General features: G+C 40.6%; 1 protein-coding gene across 4 annotated transcripts in view; it reads left to right on the forward strand.

Annotated features, from left to right (window-relative positions):
* Nucleotides 1-10,805: 10,805 nt before the first annotated feature.
* LOC147897462 (alpha/beta-Hydrolases superfamily protein) overlaps nucleotides 10,806-23,289 on the forward strand; it is a 155,269-nt gene continuing 142,785 nt past the window's right edge. For 3 of the 4 annotated variants that reach the window (XM_087380634.1, XM_087380633.1, XM_087380636.1), the window contains exon 1: nucleotides 10,806-11,033. In XM_087380634.1, the coding sequence (XP_087236760.1) occupies nucleotides 10,966-11,033 (68 nt within the window). In that variant the 5' untranslated portion in view covers nucleotides 10,806-10,965. Of the gene's footprint in view, nucleotides 11,034-11,322; nucleotides 11,373-23,289 lie in introns of those variants that run through there. The other variant, XM_087380635.1, reaches the window with a different exon arrangement.

Raw genomic sequence — 23,289 nt, forward strand, 5'->3', positions numbered from 1 at the left:
GTTCCCTCATGGGATTCAAGTTTGATAATGGGATTTCCTCCTTTTTGTGTCATCTCTTGCATAGTAGTTAGACTCCCTTATGGAAATAAACCAATAGCCCTTGATGGTTTAAATTAATATCCCATGTGACCACTTGAAGTCTTATACATGACATTTGAATCAATACCTTTCATGAATATTTGAGGTCTTGAACATGAAATTTGAATTCCCCATATATGACGTCTTAAACATGACATTTAAATTAATACCCCATGTGAATATTTGAAGTCTTAACATGACATTTGAATCGATATCCCGCTTGAGTATTTGAACCCTTAAACATGACATTTAAATGAATATCCTATGTCAATATTTGAAGTCTTTATCCAATAGCCCTTGATGGATTAAATCTATATCTTGCATGAGTATTTGAAATCTTGTTGAACATGACATTTGAAGTCCCCCACATATGAGTTTGGTACTCCCATATAGGAGTGGATCAGTATCCCACATAGAATCTTTGAAGTCCTAAACATTAATTTAAAGACCCACATACAAGTTTAGAAACCCACTTTGGGAGTGAATCAATATCCCACATGGAATATTCTAATTTCCAAATGGGATATTTAAAGTTATTTGGAATCTTGTTGAACATGACATTTAAAGTCCCATATATGAGTTTGGTACTCCCATATAAGAGTGGATCAATATCCCACATGGAATCTTAAAAGTCCTAAACATCATATTTAAAGTCCCACGTACAAGTTTAGAAGTCCACTTTGGGAGAGAATCAATATCCCACATGCAATATTTGAAATTCCAAACATGACATTTCAAGTCACCTATCGGCGTTTGGAGGTTGGTTATGGAATTTGAAGTCCCACATAAGAGTTGTAGCCTCTAGGGTCCCTTATGGGATTTCATGTCCCACATAGGAGTTTTAGAGTCTCGTATGAGATGTGATCCATGTCATACAAGGGATTAAAGTTGCATATAGGAGTTTGGGATCCCTCATGGGGTTTGAAGTCTGACAGAGGAATTTTGGGGTCCCTTATGAGATTCGATCCATGTCCCACAAGGGATTTGAAGTCCCCTAGAGAAGTTCACATATCCCTTACGGCAAGCCTTGTGCACAACCTAATTAATTTTAGATTCAAATTTACATTCATGAAGAGGCCTCTGATTGTAATGAGAGCAACATTTAATCCACCATGTTCTCTTTTGATCCTATGTTAGGAAAGGAATATTTAATTTTCCAATTAAATGGTGATGCTATTTTGCCATATTTTGCACCAAAGCACACATGGCCTAATTTGGGCATTTTTTTGCAATTTTTCTTGGTGGAAGTGTTCAAGGCACCATGGAGAGTGTCTTTGAAGAAAAAATTTGCATGTCTCAGAAAATAATGCTGAAATTGGCCACTTGGGAATAGGCCCAAATTTTCTAAATTGGCAAAATTTATTTGCAAAAGTAGTCCATGGCACCATGGAAGAGTGTATTTGGCCAAAAGTTTTGCATTTTTCCGAAAGTTTTCTCCCAAATATATTGTATTTGCCCCAAAATCATTCCCCCAAAAAAATTCCAAGACAAGGCCCAATAAATATAGCCGAATAACAATGCCGTCTAGCCATATTTTGCACCAACACATGCACATGGCCCAGATTGGGCCTTTTTTTACAATTCCTCTTAGGGGAAGTGTTTAGGCGCCATGGAGACTGCCTGTGAACAAAAAATTTGCATTTTTCCCGAAAAGTTATGCCAAAATTGGCCACTTGGGCATAGGCACAAAATTCTTAAATTTGGCAAAATTCACATGCAAAAGTAGTCCATGCCACCATGGAGAGTGTATTTGGGCAAAAAGTTTGCATTTGCCCCAAATTTTTCTCCCAAAATTTTTGTATTGCCCCAAAATGTCGCATTTCCACCTACATTGTCAAATTTCTTGAAAATTTTTGGGGCAAGTTAAATGGATTTGATGTTTGCCCCTCTACTAATGCTTTTCTAAAAAAAAGATGCAAAAAAGTCCCAATTTAGGTTGCCGTCTAGCCATATTTCATGCCGTCGTGCATATTACATTTTTGGGGCTTTTTTGCATTTTTTTTGGGGGAACTGTTCAAGACACCATGTACAGTGTCTTTTGAATAACAAATTTGCATTTGCCCTTAAAAAATTATGCCAAAATTGGCCCCCTTGAGCAAAAAATTTGCATTTGCCCCAATTGTTTCACCCAAAATTTTGGTATTTGCCCCAAATTATTGCATTTCCCCTTACATGGTCAAATGTGTTCAATTTTTTGGGGCAAATCAATTCAAGTTGATGCTTGCACCTCTAAGAACACTTCTTACAAGGGAATTGACCAATTTCAACATTTTTTTTAGTGAAGAGGCAATCACATTTTGTAGTGAAACTTTATAGGGCCAGATGACCATTCTCTTAAGAACATTTGATGGAATGCTTCCACAAAAGAACTGAAAAAGAATAGAATATTTAATTAAGGATTAGGTTAGTGTTTCAAATTTTGTTTTTCTCTTTGGCTTTATCACCACTCATCCATAACCACCATTTCTAGGAGATACAACTCTTAAACCTACACTCTTCCACTCACCTTTCTTAACTTTCATCTAAATTCCTTAACAAATGAATGACATTATCATTGAAAACCTTTAATTTGATAATCGACATAGAAATTGTTTACAAATAAGAGCACATAAAGACAATTTGACGCAATCAAATCTAATGGCATTGCTAATTACCAACATCTTGGAAAAAAGAGTACATATTAGATTTCAATTTATATATACAATGTTTTTGGCATACTTCATTACAATTCACTCTACAAGTACAATTTGCATGGCATCGTAAACACCTCTTGTAATCCCGTAGCAATGGCTACCAAAATCATAGTGGCTATTCTTTCTCTAAAAGTGGAAAGAGCTAGATATCACCTCACTAAAATACACTTATGCACAAATGGAGGTAAAGGCACAAAGGACACCAGATTTGAAAGTGCCCTGCACTTTCAGCTCCTCCTCTCCATGAGGCAAGAATAAAGAGTGGATGCACACTAGGATGTGGTGCTTGAACATTCCCATATAGAGTCCTAGTGCTGTCCAAACCATTGTTGTCACCTTGACCCACATGTTGTGTTGCAAAATCATCAACTTGAATGACATCCTAGAAGTTGTGATAACCAAATCAGGAATCTTTTTGTAAAATCTTTAAATCATGAATATTGGTAAAACATCATTAACTTACAATCTGGGCATCATCTTTTTCATCGCATCCCTTTTTGAAACTATTGATGGAGCTTTTGCCCTCATCAATCTTGTAGGTAGTGCTGATGATAAGGCCGTTGCACTAGTCTCAGTTCTCAGATGTTTTTGATGCCTTTCCACTGTTACTTTTTGCTGAACCTACTTGAAATCCATCTATGTAATTGTTGCATGATCTAGTCATGCATTTCCTCTCATACAGTCAAGATCGCATGCGGCAAAGTGTTGGCAAGTGCCAAATTCATACACCTATCCAACTCTTCTTCTGGGAAGCCCAAGTAGAAATTACTCTCCCAAGTGAAGAGTGCCCCTAGTGCTTCATCTTCTCTTAGCTTCTTGACATATTGGATGTCACTTAAAAATAAATATTCCCTATTTTTTTTCAAAACATAAGGGTTTTGCATTAAAACCTCATCCGTTATACCTTCCTCTATTTTTTCCTCTTCTTCCTCTTGTGCCATGGTGGGACAACCAACTTTGAGCCTATCAAATCTTCCACCTTTGTTGTGTGTTTTCCCTTGTATAATATTTTGCTAGAAGACTCCAAAGCAAGGGTGGCTTCCATAATCACATTAAGATTTTCTTCCACTTCTATATCTTTCTCTATTGCAACAAGAACCGGCACTTCTTATATGAAGAGAGGTGTAGGGGTGTCCTCCATTTCTAGAATAATTGCACAATACGCAATTTCTAGGGATACAAAATGGGTTCCTACAAGGCCAATCTGAAGATCTAACTCTCTCTCCTTTGAAAATTTTCTAACATTTTCTAAAACCAATACCAGTGTTGTGAATTTCTATGAGGAGATTGATGGGGAACCATTCTACTTTATGAGGAGATTGATGGGAACCCACTCTAAACAAATCATGTAGGGTCTAACTTTTTCATTGATTAATCTATAGCATCTCTAAAAAGATCCATGTGCTTATGGATTGTTGCCATGACATCTACCTTGTGATAAAAAATCTCATACGACTTTGACTTTCTACTTGAATAGACACAAAGCCCTAGTATATCTCACGCGGTGTGGCCATTGGAGGTCTGTGGAAGCTAGTAGCAGTTGGGGCTGAAGAGGTTGTGTCTAGGAGATGAGCACAATAAAGGCTATGTTTACCCTAGGGCCTTTATGTAGTTGACTCTAGACTTGTTAAAACACTCTTAAAAGTCAAATGTGATCCTTAATACAATTCAGGAAATAAAATATTGGGCAATAAAAATTATCAACTTATTCCTAGTAAATCTAGGAACCAATATTCAAATCTATTTCCATGATTAGATACTGTAAAGCATGAGAATAATTTACCATGGCACTTTTCCAAAAAGTAGTCAACATTTTAAAATATTTAAAAAACAATATAGGCTCATTCCACATAATCAAAAATTTGTGAACTTTGAAGCTACTAATTTTATTACGTACAGACTCATTGCATGAATTCACAAATGTCATCACACTTCAAAAATAATTTAATTTATTCAATACCAGTATGAATGGCCAAGATATAAACAGGATTCCATTTGTCGAGCATTGATATTGCTTCAAGTCACCTTCTTAGTACTTACTATGTTTCCAAATGACTATCGTCAAAGGTGATAGCAATGTATTCTCAAATGTGCCTCAAGCTCCAACTATATTGGACCTCAAGACATTGGAGTTTCCCATTTGGCATATGTTTCTCTACCTTTGTGGTGTCCACTAAATCACAATCCATAGGTATTCATGTGCCACGATTATTTTCCCAACATTTGTAAGCATATCTCATGTAACAAATATTGTGCACTACTTGATACCTTATTATTAAGCTTTCTTTACTAATTAGACATAAAAAAGGGCCTCCCTTCTACAAACCTTCCCTAACATCCCACATGGTTATAGGAGATTATCAAAATTCCTATGCCAGGGCTTTGCATAGCTACATGGTCTTTGTTTTGTGGGGGAAGACTGATTTGAAGCAGTAAATAAATAATGGAGGGCATGAACTGCCCACAAATTTTGAACCGAAAGTAAACTTCATAGATGATTGAATATCAAATCTCATCTTCATTCCAAGTGCATCTATAGAGAACGGATCAAGAAGAGGCAATCATGGACTATCAAAATTAGGAAGAGGAATAGGGTGGAGGCATCCATATGTAGCTGAGATACTTGATAGCATGAATTATAGGGAAAAAAACTAGACTTTGTTAAGGATGTAGAACTCTGTCTTGAGAACATTAGCTCTCTGATGTTGTAATGGCTTGGTCCTTTAAAGACATGAAAGGGATATCCCACAGTTTTTGTACATAGCATACCTATTAGGGAAGGTTACAAAGTTGTAGTGCATAGCATACCTATTAGGGAAGGTTACAAACCTCATGTATGTGGACCCTACAAGACAAATCCAAAGTATGACACCTATGTATATGATGAACTTGAAACATTATTGGATGCAAGTTTCATTTGTGAAATCTGCATTGTTTTGGTGTCACCAGGTTTATTGTGCCAAATAAGAACAAGAAGCTAAGAATATATGTGAATCTCAAAAAATTTATGCTGGTACAATTAGAGATTACTACCCCCTACCACTATCGACATTAATACTTTTGAAATGAGTAGGTAAGGCTAGAAGGTATAGCATCTTTCGATAGGTTCAATGTATACAACAAAGTATAGATTTCTTTTTGAAGATCATTAAAAGACAACCTTTGCCATAGAATGGGGGATTTTACATACAAAGTCATGCCATTTGGATTATAGAATGCCCTAGCCACCTATCAAAGGCTACTACCAGTCTTTTTAGTTGACTTATACATACATTAAAGTAAAAAGGACCACTTGAAATATCTTGAAGATGTACAACAAAATGCAAAGAATATCGCATCTCCTTGAACCCTCTAAAATGCCAATTCTTGGTTGCACATGGAGTAGCCTTGGGACACATAGTCTCTAGACATGGAGTTGCTATTGACATGGACAAAGTTAAAATGACCATTGCCACCCCCACAATATGCTAAGGTTATACAAGTATTCATGGGCCATGCTTTCTAGGATACTATATAATATTTATACTTAGATGTGACTTGATTACAAGACCCCCATACAAGCTACCAGTTAAATCCATACGGATAGAATAATGTGAGTAGGCAATTGAAATCCTCAAGTGGAGATTGATCACACTTTCATACTAATAGCGCCAAACTATGACATTGAATTCCACGTACATACTGATGGCTCCAACTATGCAGTAGTGGATTTATTATGTCAACCTAGAAAATATAACAAAGACTACCTAGTATACTTTGCAAGTAAGAAGCTAAATGATGCATAGTTGAATTATATCACCATAGAATGAGAAGTCGCAATGTGAATAAATTCTTGACATTATCTATTGGCCATTGTCTTTTTATTTTACAATGATCATCAAACCTTGTACCATAAGTTCAATTATTAGATGGGTTTTACTAGTAAAAGAATTCAAATTAAAAATAATTTTGTGAAAGGGAGCTTGGCATTGCATTGCAGATCACATTTCATGATTGATGATAGGTAATCAACCATGTACCATGGGTTCAATTACTAGATGGGTTTTACTACTAAAAGAATTCAAACTAAAAATAATGTTGTGAAAGGGAGCTTACCATTGCATTGCAGATTACATGTCATAATTGATGATAAGAGAAGAGCTAGATGGAGTAGAAGATGACTTGCTAGATGCATCCCTACTCCAAATACATGTTGTCCCCAATTGATGTGCAAGGCATCATTGGCTATTAGATGACAAGAAGATTGTTATCTCCCATTGACATGAGGTGGATGATGCCTAGGTATATAAAGCTTTATCTTTCAAATCATTCTAGTATACTCATGTGCTTGTGATATGCTTGAGCCCTATAGCTCAAAATAGACTTTAGTGCCTTTATAGCATATTATGTTTTGATAAATAGCATTGGCATAAGTGCATTTGATTTTTGCCTTCAATGTGATCTTTTCACAATGTGAATTTTTGATGCATGTGTAGCATCCCATGTGCTTTCAAGTTGACGATGCTTAATTGTGGTGGCAGAAAACATTCTACTTTAAAGCACCAGGAGACTATTTATCATGCATTATATTTTGTGATGTAAATCATTCCATCTACTTTGGTACTGGATTTAATGCATGATAACACAATAAGCTTTGATTTGTAGCGTTTTTAAAAGCACATATGAGGTGATTCAAGTATGTGTGCTAAATGGTTTCTGTTTTATAGCACTACATGTGTTTATAGCATGACTATATCACTATGACATGCACTTGTAATCTATTGGTGCTTCATATCACAATACACTATTTTCTTTGATTGCTCTTCTTGCTAACACAATACAATACTTTGTAGCATGTTTGTCTACCTATGCAAGCAAGTGCTTCATGTCCATGATTAATTATTTATAGCAGAATAGTTTGTTTACTTATGCAAGCAAGTGCTTCATGACTGCAAATTATTATTAATAGTAGAATAGCTTGTGCTTTATAGCACTACACTTCTGCACCATGTGCTTTGCACCATATGCCTTCATAGCACGCTAGTCTCATGAATGTTTGTCCTAACGTAGAGCACATCATGTGCCATTTTTTGGGGTGCTTTATAGCACAATAATTTTGTAAAATAGCATGAGTATTTCCCATGCCATGTGATTTAAATATGTTTGTGGTTATAGTAATTGTTTTTTGTGTAGACTAACTTAGCATGTAGATTGTCAACATTTGTACTTTTTCATTTCAAGTGCTCTTAAAATTTAAAATATGTAGCTAGCATGTGGGCAGTCTATGAAGTGTCTTACAATACATTTAAAATGAGAAAGTATAGTCTAATAAAATCTAATTTGTAGCATCTTTGTCTACCTATCTAGGCAACTGCTTCAACTATGTGATTTATTATTCAAAGTAGAATCATTTTGGCTTTATAGCACTTGTCTTTCTTGCCATGTGCTTTTCACCATATTGTACTTCATAGTACATTGGTCTCATGAGTATTTGTTGTGATGTAGATCACATCAAGTGCTTTTGTTTTTTTTTGTGTGCTTTTTAGAACAAGAATCTATATTTCCTTTTTGCATAAGAGGCTAAGTAATACAAGATATATTTCTCATCTCTACCATTGAGAACATTTGGCTCCTGTAGTAGATGAGGAAATCCAAGATTCCAGCTAGTTGATGCAAACCGGAACAAATTGCCATTTGAAATGCATACACATGAACATGGAAGATGAGATTCAAATCTAGATTTTTGAGTATGGTTGCTTTTGCAACCATCAATTGCAAGACTTGGAATAATTTGGCTCGTTCTTCATTCCACTTGAACTTTGTAGGTGCTACCTTGTGAGCAAGATGGAGGGACTTAGTTATACTAGTGAATTTGTTATCACTCATCTGTAGACATTGTGGAGCCCCACAAAATATCACACATTCTTGACACTCTTTGATTTTTGTATAACCTTGATTTTTGACTTCTCAGTCATAATGCCGAGATGAAGTTTTCCTTTAGCAGTTGGTCAATTTTGGCCTTTACCAACTTGTCATACTTGGGTTTCATTCAATATCTTTGCCGTTGAATCGGATTCACATTTGGATTAAGGGAAATTGGGTATTGAATAAAAAATGAGGGAAATTTGGTATTTTAAATCAAATTTGGTGGTACCTCCCTTCAAGTCCAAGTGTTTCCATGCAAATACATCTTTATAATCTATAAAAATTCTTGGAATTTGTTGAGGAGTTTATCCTTTGGTGTTTGGATCAACTTCAGTTCTTCCTACAAACACACATCAATTTCTTGGATGGCTTGCCCCTTTTTAATTCGGTACTATAATGCTAGTTTGGCTAATTTAGTAGACCAACTTCTTCTTGGATTTCCTTTTGTCCCTCTTCATCCTTTGGGAAGCTTTTCAGTATGTTCATCTTGGGCTCTTCATCTTCCACTAGTATCTTAGTGGCTAGCCACACCATGCATTATGATGGGTAGAGGATGAGTGGTTAGTAGCTTACTCTCAATGTCCAAGGCATATGCTTCTTCCACCTTTAAGAATTTGGGCTTGCATTCCTCTAGATTTTGCTTTTGTTCATCGATATTCACACGTCATGCCCATTGTGTGCAATAGTGAGAGTGTCAGTTCCCCAATTATGTAGTACCTTGGTACCTTTTAGCCATGGTCATCCCAATAGCATGGGGTATCTCTACTTGTCCACCTTGACCATGATGAACATGACCATGAAGTATGCTCCAACTGATTCTGATGCATATTCCCTAAGCACACCCTTTGGCATCGCCAAACTCTCATTTTGCCATACAAATTCTGAACGGAGAAGGTTTCAAAATTTTCAAGTTTGCATTGCTTTTCGATTTCCTCAGAGATGATATTTATGTACAAGCCTTAGTCGACGAGCACTGTCTTCATCATATGGTTCCAAATTTTGACATCGATCATGGGCACTTGATTGTCTAAATCATTGTTTTGGTAACCTCTACCCTTGCGGTCAATGTCTTTATGTTAGGTCATTCATTGATTTTCGACGTTTGGAAGAACTTCACACATGAGGAGTGAGTTCCACTAGTTGGCCGATGCAGATTATCACATTTAGTTCCTGAAGTTTCTCCCAAGCCATTTTCATTTGATTCTATGCGTAGGGCATTCAATATGTGTAAACCCTATATACCACATGCATGTAGTCAAAGGGGTATTTATGTATCCTAATAGCCTTTTATGTATGTATTTTCTATAAGGCTTGTGAGAATCCACTTTTGGAAATTTCTAGAACTCACCCAAACCTTGAGATGGGGGATCTTGACTCCTTTGTCATTCGTCTTCTTCATCCCTTTGTTTAGTGTCATATTTGGAAATTGCTTGGTCTGCTCATTCCCTTCAGTCTAGGTCTCTTCTTCAGACATCATCTAGAATCCACTTGCTTGAGCTTCTATTCTGGCTATCCACTGGTCTTTTAATATTGATAAATTGGTGGCATTGCACTTTTGTGTCCATTGTTTTCATCATTCACTATGAGTGGATTAGCAACATTCCCATAACTAGCTTCTCTAGTGCAAGTCTCTGCATTTAAACTTCATTCTATGGAGAATAGTTGTTTGCAGATAGGATATGCAAGTGGAAGCAAGTACCTCCCTTGTGCCCTCTGTGTCAGCTCGCTTTTCGAATCTCATCATCGCCTCGTTTGTGGCTGCTTAGTTGTGTGTCCCATGTGGTGATTTGTAATTTCATGGCTAGAGAGGGATTAGATAATCATTCTCTTTCGATGGAAAATTGCATTACTGGGGGATAGCGTGTCCACTGAATGAGCCTAAGAGTAGAGTGTGGAGCAATATCCGAGCTCCTGTGATTAATTAGATTTAGAAACATCACAACTCATGGTTTTTCAGAGACCCAAAGTGACATACTAAACATGTTGTGTTCGATCTCTTAATATTTGTCGTAGAAAGCCTACAAGATCCTTCGAGAACCTCTCTTGTCATTTTCTTCATTAATAAAAAATTATTTCTTTCAAGAAGAAAACAAAAACAAGAGTAGTTCAAGCATTCAATTCCATCCCACGTTCCATGTGAGGGATCTTAAGGGTGCTCTACAAAAATCCCAAAGACTAGCTTTGATACATTTATTGAGCCCTCCGATGTGTAATTCGTTCAGTGGGGGAAATATCGTAGCCAATCTTGTTGTAGGATCACTCTATAGGCGATGTAGTCCACGTTCAATCCATGCTTTCTGCAGCGTGCCATCAGAAGTGGGTGCTTGCAACAGCTCGTTTCGCTCTCCCTCGCGTCCGGCAAGTATCTCTGCTCATCATTTCTCCCTCTCTCTTTGTAGTCACAGCCCACTTCCTACTGTTTTCGTTATGGTAGCAAGCTTGATTTTGGTTTCATTCGACAACAATGGCCTTGTTTGCGGCATTCTGAAGCACACGCTGCAGCCCAAGCTGTTTGAAAGGACTTCATTTTATCACTGTACCTCTGCAGGCAAGGTCCTCTGAATTGATGAAGCGCTTCTCGAGCCACAAAGGCTGGAGTACAGAAGGCTTATACATTTTGAAGAGTATATGCCTGACATTCCAAGTACTTTCATCAAGCAAAACTCAGGGGCGGTCTTCACCTTTGAACTCTTAGAGGTGGACAGCTAATCTCCAAGTTCGACAAGAGGATTTATACTTCTTTTTAAAGATGCCCCAAGTTCAAAGGGAGATGAAGGCGTTTTACCTTTGCTTTTTTAACCTTTTGGTTGGTATTGCAAGCAGAAAATGTGCAAGCCCACATTTTGGACAACACATTTGCAACCGTATTTTCTTTGCCCATCATATGATCAAGCTATAGGACTGCACTGAAGCCAGCCACCTCTTTTGCTTAAGTAGGAAATTGGGCTTTGTAAGAAAGTATCCATGCACCTTGTGATCTGTCTTCGCGTTGATCTTGCCCCCATAACAAGAGTGATGTCACTTTTTGAAGGCATATAGCATTACTAAAATTTCGTGATTGTACACATGGTAAATGAGCTCTTGTCATCAAACTTTTTGCTTTCACAATCTATTATTTGATGTTCTTGCCTTGGAAGCCCCCCCAATCCTTTGAAAGATAAACACACTGGGATCAACGTCTCTTTTGGGATGTAGTTGATGGGGCATATCAGCAAATATGTCCTCCACATGTGGAACACTGCTTGTACGTAGCTCAGCCAATTGCAATGCATGTAAGGCACTTTCTTTCTTTAGCTCTCTAGCTCATTGCCTTGCTATAATTAGTTGCATTTTTGGTGCTGTGAGGCCTTGCAATACTGCAAAGCAGTACTCATGGCATCTAAATCAACACTAAAGATATTCTTGGAATCACATCTTGGAATAATATCAATGGGACCCATATCCAAAGCAAAGAGATCTCATGCAAATAGGTGTCATGTGTCAAAGCACCTAGTAGAATCCTACCACTTGGGTCAAAAGATTATTTTGCTAGTGTTTGGCTTGCTCGATAAGAGCTCGGAGGATGAAATGTGATTTAGATCCCATCTGAAGTTTGGGTGGCCATTCACCCACGTTTTAACTCTCTTTGCGTTGTCACGAATGTGCATCTCCAATGATCCATTCACCTTTGTCATCAATTGTCCTAGAATGATCTGATAGTTGCCTACATCTACTGGATCATTATTTTGTGAATTGGGATAATGGCATTGTTGTTGGTCTATGACATGTATTCAACAATCTCATTGAAAAGCTTGGATAGGATTTGAGCATGTCTTTCCCAACTAAGGTTAGAAGTTCTGCTTGAAGGCCTTCATCATCCTTTGCTTTTCCATTCTATAATTGTTTTATAGCATGTTGTAGATGTGATGCGATGAAGAAGGCCATGGGCAAGGAATACCATTGGTTGGTTACATCATATAATCTACATACATACACGTGTGTTTATGCACGCTTGCGCGTGGAGACATTGATACAAAGAAAGAGTGCTCATACATCCGAATGGTACGAGCACATACAACAACCAGAGAGCCCAATAGCGACACCACAAGAAGTGAACATAGTCCGGCATAGTAGCATGTTTGCCAAACAACCAAAACTGCTTGCCAAACAAAATCTACACTTTTTTTGGTAAAGCAGAAGAATGTCCATTCATAGTTGTTCACAGTGCAACAACTACTACTAAAAACTAGAAGCGGTACTAAAACACCTCTAATTGGGCTAGAGGAAGGTGTCCGAGAGAATGAGCACCTTGGAGAGACCGATACAAAGATGGTCGAAAATCGGAAAAAACATCTACTAAATTGTGCTCGTATAGTCGAATGGTACGAGCATGATACAAATGACCAGAGAGCTCAATAGTGACTCTAGGAGAAGAAGTGAACATAGTTCGACATAGCAACATGTCTATTGAACCGCCAAAACTGCTTGTCAAACGAAATCTCGAGAAATCCAAACACATCTTTTTTCTGGGGGGGTAAAACGAAATCCACACACACAGATACTTTTTTTTGGTAAAAGAACCCTTCATTAAGAAGAATGTACATTCATAGTTGTCCCAAAGTGGAATAGTTACTATTCATAAACACGCTTGTAGCTGGGCCGGAGGAAGATTTCCCATGAAATGCACGTCCTGAAGGGGCGGATGCAGGGAGGAATGGAAGAAATGATAAATATCCAGAATGGTGTTTTCGTTGAACTGAGTGTTACGGGCATGATATAAAGATCACAGTGCCCAATAGTGACATCAACTAAAGAATTGAACATAGTCCGGTGTAGAGGCATAAATCCCAAATAACCAAAACTGCCTGCTAGAAGAAATGCTAGGAAGTTGAGCACCAAGATAAGTCCCCAATCTAAGAAGAAAATCACGGGAGATTGGGCAAGTCCAAAGCAGATGTGGGACTGTCTCCTTGGGATGTGAACAAGATGGGCAAGTCGAGGAAGCTATATGCCTAGCAGCCAAGAAAGAGCCCATTGATAGTGCGCCCAAACAATGCCATTAAAAAAGCCTCTGTTTGAGAGGGAGCTTTCCAAATACGGCCAAGACAAACCTTCCACGAAGCACGAGGTTTTATCAAGATGCCAAAAAAAAAAGACCACGCTCGTGAATCCATGGCTGTTGGAGTAGAAGATGATCAGCTTTCTTGGCAATAAGATCTGCAAATGAAAAAGGAGAATAACCCGGAATGCTTCGATCAAACACACACACACACAGAGTAACATGGCTCTTTCTCACTGTCATATATTGGATTATTATTTTTACTTTCTTGAGATCTCATTTTTACTGACCACATGTGTTGGATCATTAGTTTTACTTTCTTGAGATCTCTTTTTTACTGACCTCATGTGTGTGTTCTTCTATGTGAAATCTTGTGATAGGACTTCACCAAGCCAGGCATCTTCTGCTACCATGTGCACATCTTCATCGGTAGTTCAGAGTACTCTCTTTTCATGGCTGATCACCTTGCTTTGCTATCTCCAGTATAGTGCTCGTCACCTTCAGTGTAACCCTTTCCAGACATTAGAGCTCTTGCACTTGTTGTCTTCAGCACGACCAGTCACCTTTAGCGTGGCTCTTGACTCCTCCATGAGGTTGGCAGCAGAGGGAGATGAGCGATGCTGGTATGCACGGACTCACAGATGGTTTGTGAGACTAGGGTTTCACATCGATAGGATACCTCCTTTTCAGTACAGTTTAGATGCCCCTCCGGTACTCCCACCCACCATCCCGATTGGGCCACACATCAACCAGGTCATTTGAGAGGATCTCCTGCAACTACACACCTTTAGGACCTGGTTGGAGCCAAGGGAGCTTCTAGTGAAGCTGAGTTTCTACAGAGATTACTGTCTTCGTATTTCGGAGGAGGGATTCATCACACCACCGGGGTACACTGAGCTTCATATGCCTCACTCACTACGGATCTCCATCGGACAGTTTCGGGTATCATCACACCGCCTCTGCATAGAGAGCGGTAGAGCAGAGGGGATTCCTAGGGAGCATCGCTTATGCATATTGTGCGACTGTCAGGAGGTTGAGTCGGAGGAGCATTTTATTTTCAGGTGCCTAGTGTACTATGAGATCCGAGGTCGCTACCACTGCCTCTTTAGAGACGGGCTCTGGGCTCCTTTCCAGATTCCTCGCCTACCCAGATTAGAGATATCTCACGGCCTTCATTTATGAGGGGGTCTGACACAGAGAGTACTTACTCAGGCGACGGGGCTTGGCCACATCATCAGACATCTCTCAGAGCAGGATCACATAGTTCTTCCCATGGAGTGACATTGATCGTTCAGTCTCTAGTTGCAGACGTGACAGAGACCTCGACCCGACGACCGCAACACGACACACGAGACATCAAGGGGACACACAGATCACTCTGGGAGACCTCCCGCCATTGTTTAGACTCGGGATACATCCCACGGGAGTCACGGTGGCTTTGGTCTTGCGTCGAGCCTCGTTTAGGAGATCAAGACGCACGGCACCCCTTGATGGGTGCCAGCATCCCATCACCGGCTATGCACCAGCCAGGGCAACATGACATATGGAGGATTCCGCTCTGCTTCAGTCCTTTTCTTTTCATTGTTACATCGAGATGTATTTGATTATGTATGATCAGACTTAGGATTCAGCACGGGTGATGATGCTCATTTCAGTAGCTTCACCCTTATTGTGATTTGTATCAGGTTTTCTTTCAGTCTCATAGACCCATCGGTCTTCCGAAGACTCTAATAAAATTTCTATTTTTCTTTCTTTCTTTCTATCACCTTTAATATGATCTATCGTCTTTAGTACGGTCTTGGTTTGCCTTCTCCAGCATGGCCTATGTTTACCATCTTCAGTATGGTCTTTTGTTACTGTCTTTAGAACGGTCTATCTCTTTGCCATCTTCAGCATGGCTATGGATCTTCAGTATCCATCATAGTGATATCCAGTGGCAGGATGTCAGAAGCTAGTGCATGGGGTGGACTTCACACTAGTAAAGTTACGAGTGGAATGACTATCCTATCGGATCACCCTCCACTTGGTATTAAATTACCAACATGCCATACGAGACTGATGACGCTTCGCACATCGATAAGGGTTCTCCATACTCTATTGTTCTCCTACTAACACCTTCTACTTTAGCAGCTCATGTCAACTATATGCGGAGTCTTATGACTCAATTAGCTTCTATCAACTCTCCTAGCCCTACCTCTCCTTTGAAGTTTGGCCCAGCCTATTCTTTGAGGATGATTCGGTGAATCCTCTCCAACTAGGCCCATCTTATGTCTCTCTTGCTGTGCATAGGCCGCCATAGCCTCCCAAGCTGCCGCACCCTGCTTTTGCTCTAGTTCTCTGCCATCATCTCTCTCTCTCTCCGCACCTGCCACGAGGGCTCTTCCAGACTGCTGCGCTGCTGAAAGGGCTACCTTTCTGCTGTCTTTGCAAATTTGCCCTATTCCTAGCCATCCTTCTGCTGTCCAACTTGATGAATTGCTGGAATTCTGCTTTAGCCTACCTTTCTTCCTTTCCAGCACCCAAGACGAGTCATGGGGCAAGTATTCTTTGCGTATTTTACTTTTATCAACCACTACACTCTCCTTCATGCGCTGTTTGTCTGGCATTCAGTTCCATTTTCTGTCTTTCAAGCTACCAGAAAGTGATTTTCAGATTTCGTTTTTTTCACTCATAGGGCTTTCTAAAACCAATTTTATTTATACTGAACATGTTCCCTTCGTTTTCCAAAGGTTCTAACCTCGTTTAGGTTGAAAACGCTAGTTGGTCCTATTCGGGGCGATGTTTTCCAAAGTCTAAGAGTTCTATACTAACTTTAACAGGTAGGATCTGAGTTTCTTGTGTTTCAAGAATAAGGAGGACCAAGACCATTTTTATGTGGCTTTCTCCACTCGGTACCGGGCGAGGGGTTGCCAGTGGTTACTTTTTGGATGATTCTGTCACATGCATATCTGAATCCCAGTTTGAAAAGGAAGGTCATTGTAATAGTCCTATATTCGAGTCTTGGTCTAGAGCTCTGGATTTCCTTGAGGCGGTTTTGTCCAAAGATCTGTACTACCATTGTAGTAAGGCTAAGCATCATTGAATATAAAAATACAATTGGGTTTACCCAGTTGGGGGGAGCGGCCTCATTCTCACCCAGTTGGGTGCTGGTGTACTTGTCTCTATCTCTTTTATTTTTCTGTTGTTATGTGGTGTGAATGCATTTAAAGTTTTGGTATTTTTATGTGGAATTTCTAAAATTTCTAAAATTTCTAAAATTCTTAGTTTATTAAGTTATGTGACTGGAAATCATGCTTTTGTGTAAGCACGGCTCTGACAGGTATCAGAGCTTAATTATCCTTCTAGTTGAAGGACTTAGTACTACTTAGAATTCCGTCCTACGTCATTATAGGGAATCTCTTGTGTGCATGATTGGGTCACATCTATGTCTCGTCTTTTGTTACCATGGCAAATTCCAGAAGAAACCCGGAGGAGACAGCCAAGAAAGTAACCCTGGCAGCCAAGGAGACCATCACCACGAGCCCACCAAAGACTTCCAAGCATTTAGAGGCAGTGTCAGAGTTGGACTAAGCTCCCAAGCATCTAGATATGGAAAAAGATAAGATGTGCATGAACTTCAACAATTACTTTATTCCTTTAAAGGCAGATTTACAAAGAAAGTTTGCAGCCAAGTCGAATGTTTTGCAAGATTCAAGGGTAGCTTCAGACCACAGAAGACATGGGATGAAGGATCGTAATGCGAATCATGCTTTCAAGGATCAATCCGTGGAAAGAGGTAAGTAGACAAAGCCCTTTACCTTTTTCTAATATGGAAAATATGTTATAGGATAATGGTGATAAAGAAAAGCACAAAAAGGAAATATCAAGCTAAGGAGTCACCAAAATCCTCAAATTCTTGAGAAGAAGACTCCACAAGAGCAACCATGTAAGTATCTTAGTGACCTCTTCGTGATGAAATCAAGTGTTTTAATCCAAGGACCTTGAAAGAAATTATTTCTCTAGTGAAAAGGAATGAGGAGAATGGTGAAAGATTTGAATTGTTTCCAATAAAAAAAGACATAGGCATCATTGGAATAGACCAGGATTTGTCCAAGATAAAAGAAATTTTAAGTTGGATTCAAATCAGCACAAGATGTTGCATCAGACAAAAAGCAAGTGGACCAATCTTGGCACCAAGTATTAGAAAGAAGGATCGAGTATGGGGCTCACAAGTTTTTAGATTGTCCTTCAAAAAAAGGAAAAGAGCAAAAGAGAGGACAGCCTACAGGTGCTAAAGGAACTTGATGAGTATTTGATAGTTTTCCACATGTATGAAGAGCCCAATTTTTTAAAAAATAGGAAGTACAATTTATTTGGCATTTATTCTACTATTCAGTAAAGATGAAAAGGAGCATAAGGGGCTCTCGAAAGTTGTAGAGACATCTATTGTACATGGCTACTAAAAGAGTGAAAATTTTTTACATCATCCTTGATTTTTTAGATCAATACCCGAAACCTAAAGCGAACACCTTGCTATGGAGTTTTACTTCAGCTTATGAGTCGCAAAATCGGTGATGGAGGGTCGCAGATTTCATCGATGGTAATCGATTACATGTAACTAAAGTAAGGTTCATGTCTTATATCATTACTATCAAGATAAGAGAAAGTATCTACTGAAGTTTTGGATTATCCTACTACTAATAATAGTGGTGGATGGGCAATATCATGCTGGTTATTCTTATCAAATTCAGTTATATCAAGAGGTTTTTGGATTGTCCTGTTAGGGAAGAAAATGGAAAAAAAGCTTGGACAACCTACAAATGATAAAGGGACGATGAAAGTGAAAGCTGCCTTGGAAGTGGTTGATTAATAATGACAGTCTACTTTTGATTCACAAAGTCCAAGAACATTATAAGTACTTTGCAAATCAGTGACGAAGGGTCGTTCTATTCAAGGTTGCTAATAGTTTGAACACTTCAGCTGACAACGAAAATATGTTTATCAATTTTGTTTATGCTATTATTTTTCATTCGACTCATGCTGTACGCATATGCATGGCAGTATTCTTGCTCATTAATTTAAGCAAGGAAGTTTTACAATGCAATATTCCCGTCTAACTTGTTGCCAGTTGACGGCAACTGGATTTTCGGCAATGGAGGTAATGTAACATGGCTCTTTCTCATTGCCATATATTGGATCATTATTTTTATTTTCTTGAGATCTCATTTTTACTGACCACTTGTGTTGGATCATTATTTTTACTGGCTACATGTGTGTATTCTTGTATGTGAATTCTTGTGACAGGACTTCACATCCCTGCCGGGCATCTTTTGCTACCATGTGCACATCTTCATCGGTAGTTCAAAGTACTTTGTTTTCATGGTTGATCACCTTGCGTTGCTATCTCCAATATAGCTCTCGTCACCTTCAGTGTAACCCTTTCCAGACATTAGAGCTCTTATTGCCTTCAGTGCGATCTGTCGCCTTCAGCGCGACCAGTCGCCTTCAATGTGGCTCTATCATCTTCAGTATGATCTACTATCTTCAGTACGGTCTTGGTTTGCCATCTCCAGCATGGCCTATCAGCACGGTCTCTCTCTTTGCCATTTTTAGCATGGCCATGGATCTTCAGTATCCATCATAGTCACATCCAGTAATAGGATGTCGGAAGCTAGTGCATGGGGTGGACTTAACACTAGTGAAGTTACGAGTGGAATGACTATCCTATCGGATCACCCTCCACCTGGTATTAAATTACCAACATGTTGTACGAGACTGATGACGCTTCGCACATCCCCAAGGGTTCTACATACCCGATTGTTCTCCTACTAACACCTTCAATGGCCTTGGGGGTGAGCCTTGGTGTGTTAGGCTATGATCCTTAGCCAATGAGGACAGATCTAGATCACATAGTTTTCTGAGTTGGAAGTGATCTCAAAACCTAGTCCTTGAGTGTCTAGCTTCTAGGGCTTTCCGAGAGCTAAAGTTGGTCTCAGTTCGGTAAAATTCTGCGTTGTTTGGAGCTAGATACAAGCCATTTAAGTTCTAGGGTTAATTGGGTCCTAGACCTCTAGATTAATTAATCTTGGTAAATGGGCAGAGTGGTCTAAAATAATAATAATAATAATAATCATCATCATCATATTCATAAAGTTATAGTTGATGCTTTTCTGCTTTTTGCTTTTCCCAAAAAGCTAGTTTAACTTTTCTGCATTTTGCTTTTCACAAAAGCTAGTTTAACTTTTCTGCCTTTTGCTTTTCCCAGAAAGCTAGTTTAGCTTTTCAGCTTTTAGTTTTGTAAAGCTTTTCTCCTTTTAGCTTTCTTATTTTTGGAAAAGCTACTCTATTTTAGCCCTACCTCTCCTTTAAAGTTTGGCCCAGCGGATTCACTGTGATAGAGTAAGAATCAGGAGTGGGATGATCAATATCCCACAAAATGCAGAACCTGTTAGAATTCCCATTTGGCCTAGGTGGACACACCACCTTGCCTAGAGAAGCTGCAATTTTTGGAAGAAGTGAAGCCAAACATTGTGGAAAGATACCAAAAAGATATTGAGGTAACCAAGGCATTGATCGAGAAGCCAAGCCTGCGGATCTGATTTTTCTGAGAGCTGCTGCTCCTCCCCGTGAAGCCCCTCTGCCCCCTCCGTCAGCCCCTCCCTCACCCTCCTCCTCCTCCCCTCCCCCCCTTGCTGCCCTCTCCCCTTGCTGCCCCCTCCCCTCGCTACCCCTCGCTGCCCTCTCCCCTCTCGGTGCCCTCTCCCCTCGCTGCCCTCTCCCTCCCCCCCCTCGCTGCCCTCTCCCTCCCTCCCCTTGCTGCCCTCCCCCCCCCTGCTTGCTGCCCCTGCCTTCCCCGCCCCCCTTCCTCCCTCTCCCCCGCCCCCTCCTTTACCCCTGCCTGCTCCCCTCTCCCCCCCCGCCTGCTGTCCCTGCCCTCCCCGCCCCTCTCCTCCCCCCCTGCCCCCTCCCTCCCCCTCGCCCGCCCCCTCCTTTCCCCTCGCCCGCTCCCCTCTCCCCCCCCGCCTGCTGCCCCTACCCTCCCTGCCCCCCTCCTCCCCCCCGGCCCCCTCCTTCACCCCACCCTTCCTAACCGGCCCCCTCCCTTCCTCTCCCCCGCCCTCCCTCCCCCTCCCCGCCCGTCCCCTCCCTCCCTTCCTAACCCGCCCCCTCCTTTCCTTTCCTCTCCCCCACCCTCCCTCTCCCTCCCCAACCCCTCCCTTCCTAACCCGCTAGCTCCCCTCCGCCTCCCCCTTGCAGCCTTCCTCCTTCTCCCCCCCGCAGCCCCCCTGACTCCTTTCCTCCTCTTCCTCTCTCTCCTTCCCTCTCTTGTTCTCCTTCTTCCTGCGCCCGTGTTCCAAGGCGTCTTGGGCAGTAGTTTCACAGATGGAGCTTTTTCAGTGTTTGAATCGGCCCTTTCACTTCGATTGGCCAATGGATCCCACCTCAACCAATCTTCGTCCACCTCCACCGACTGCGAGAACCGTCATTTTCTCAGAAGACGATGATAAGGAAAAAAAAGGAAAGACAACTAGGAATTATGTACTTCACCACGTCAGATAGGTGAGACTTCATAGGGATCAGCTGCAATGTGGGCTCGTAGATGATGAGCTTTGAACCAGATTCTAGAGTATGTGTCTTTGTACTAGGCACCGAGACAAACCCCCACAAAAAAAAACTGACTGAACATGGATCACACAGACTCAGAGAGAGCCAAAAGACTACACAACCCGAAACAGATTGAACTTAGAACTGAACTTCCCCCCAAAACTCAGAAAACAGTCAGCCTCAGAATACTATGAACCCACAACCCACACTCCTAAGCTTCCATCAAGAACAACGGCTCATAATTCTTGCAAAGCTGCAACAGTGCCTCCTCCTCTCCCTCTCTATCAGTATTCAGAAATCTCCCGCGATCAAATCAACATAAGATCACAACCATGTCAAAGAGGCTTTTGATTCCTTTAGGATAACTTCTTTTCCCTCACAAAGCAGAAGATCAGTGATTGACGAACATCTGCAACAAGCATCAATTGCGTAACTCCTTTAGGACAACCATCATTGATGCAGGTCACGATCCATTGCGCCTGAGCCTGCAATTGCTTGGTCCCTCTATCTCTTTGCATACGGAGTTCATGGAGTCTCTGTCGCCCAAAATCCTTGAGCTAGCAGACAACGATACACAGCTATGCCTTAAGCTATGCTAATCCATAGATCATCACCAACTATGCACAAACCCAACGGAAGACACTTCGAGCAATAGCTTTGCTGCCTTCATTTCTCACGGAGAGACTAGCTCACATTTATAGCGTCACCCTCACAGCCACGTAGCTTCCTTAATTAAAAAAAAAACAGAGCCCTTCCATATGATCTGAGCCAGACCACGATTCTCTGCATTAGCTTACGTGCAAACAACAACTGTCCTACCTACGTAGTAGCTATGCTCAGCCAACGAACAACAGCTCGTAATCTCTGGAGATCCCTAGCGCCAAGGTCTTCTCAGCGCACACACCCTCTTTCATCTACGAGAGCCGCCTCCATTTTTCGTCGTTCAGCCTCCTCTTCTCGGAGCCCCCCCTTGCATCATAGATCCTTCCAGCATAAAACCGAATTAGCTCCCAGCCGTCATCTCCACGTAGCTCCAACTCACAGCCTAGAAGCTCCCCTTCATCCATCACGTAGCCACCTTTGCATGAGCAGGATGCCTTCCCAATCAGTCCAGCCACCTCAGTCTAATTTGCCACCTCATCAGTGACATTTTGCCACTCTCAAGACATTTCCCCCAAATCACATTAAATGCACATTTTGGACCTTTAGTCACACAATTCCCACACACGTTAGCATGCACATTAAAGCTTGCATGCACCCCCGTACACACACAGGAAAAGCCCCTTGACATGGGCGCCAAAACATATCAAATTTCCGTAACATGCAAGTGCACATTGACTCAGGAAAATATAAAAAAACCCTTCATGACTTGACTTTACATGACCCCAAAAACATTTCGCTTGATCGCACACTAGACACCCTTGCTTTGGAAGTCTAGTACAACCACATTGCATTTCATCATTTCCCATGAAGTCCCTGCAAAACACACTTTATTGTCTAAAAAAAAACAATACATCAGTCCATCATGCTTGTGAAAGAAAAATCCACAAATGCCAAAAGCCCACACCTACCCTAGATGTGTACAGCTATGTGCCTACCCACAGCTATATACAGTGCTCAAAAACTTGATACAGGTTTTGTCCTATCATTTTGCCCATCCCCAAGTCTGCAGACATTCATGTCTTGCAGATAGAGGTATATAAGATTTGCATTTCTTTAGAGATATCCTCATCCATGAGGTCTTCCGGCTTGTCTGGTTTCATCACAGTAGGTCCACAGCTGCCTATACTCATGATCCTATGAAAGTATTTCTTTAGTCTGAAGCCATTGACTCTGTTCTTATGCTGCTGACCATCCAAATTCTCAAGTTGATATGATCCATTTTTGAATTTCTTCGTCGTCACACGAAAAGGTCCATCCCATTTGGTCACAAATTTCTTCTTGAAGGTAGAATCCAGACTATTGTTGTATCTCAAAACTAGATCACCCTCC

The sequence above is a fragment of the Dipteris shenzhenensis genome, chromosome 10, assembly GCF_047967505.1.
Source record: "Dipteris shenzhenensis isolate YYH24624 ecotype China chromosome 10, Dip_SZ_1.0, whole genome shotgun sequence".
Taxonomy (NCBI): domain Eukaryota; kingdom Viridiplantae; phylum Streptophyta; class Polypodiopsida; order Gleicheniales; family Dipteridaceae; genus Dipteris; species Dipteris shenzhenensis.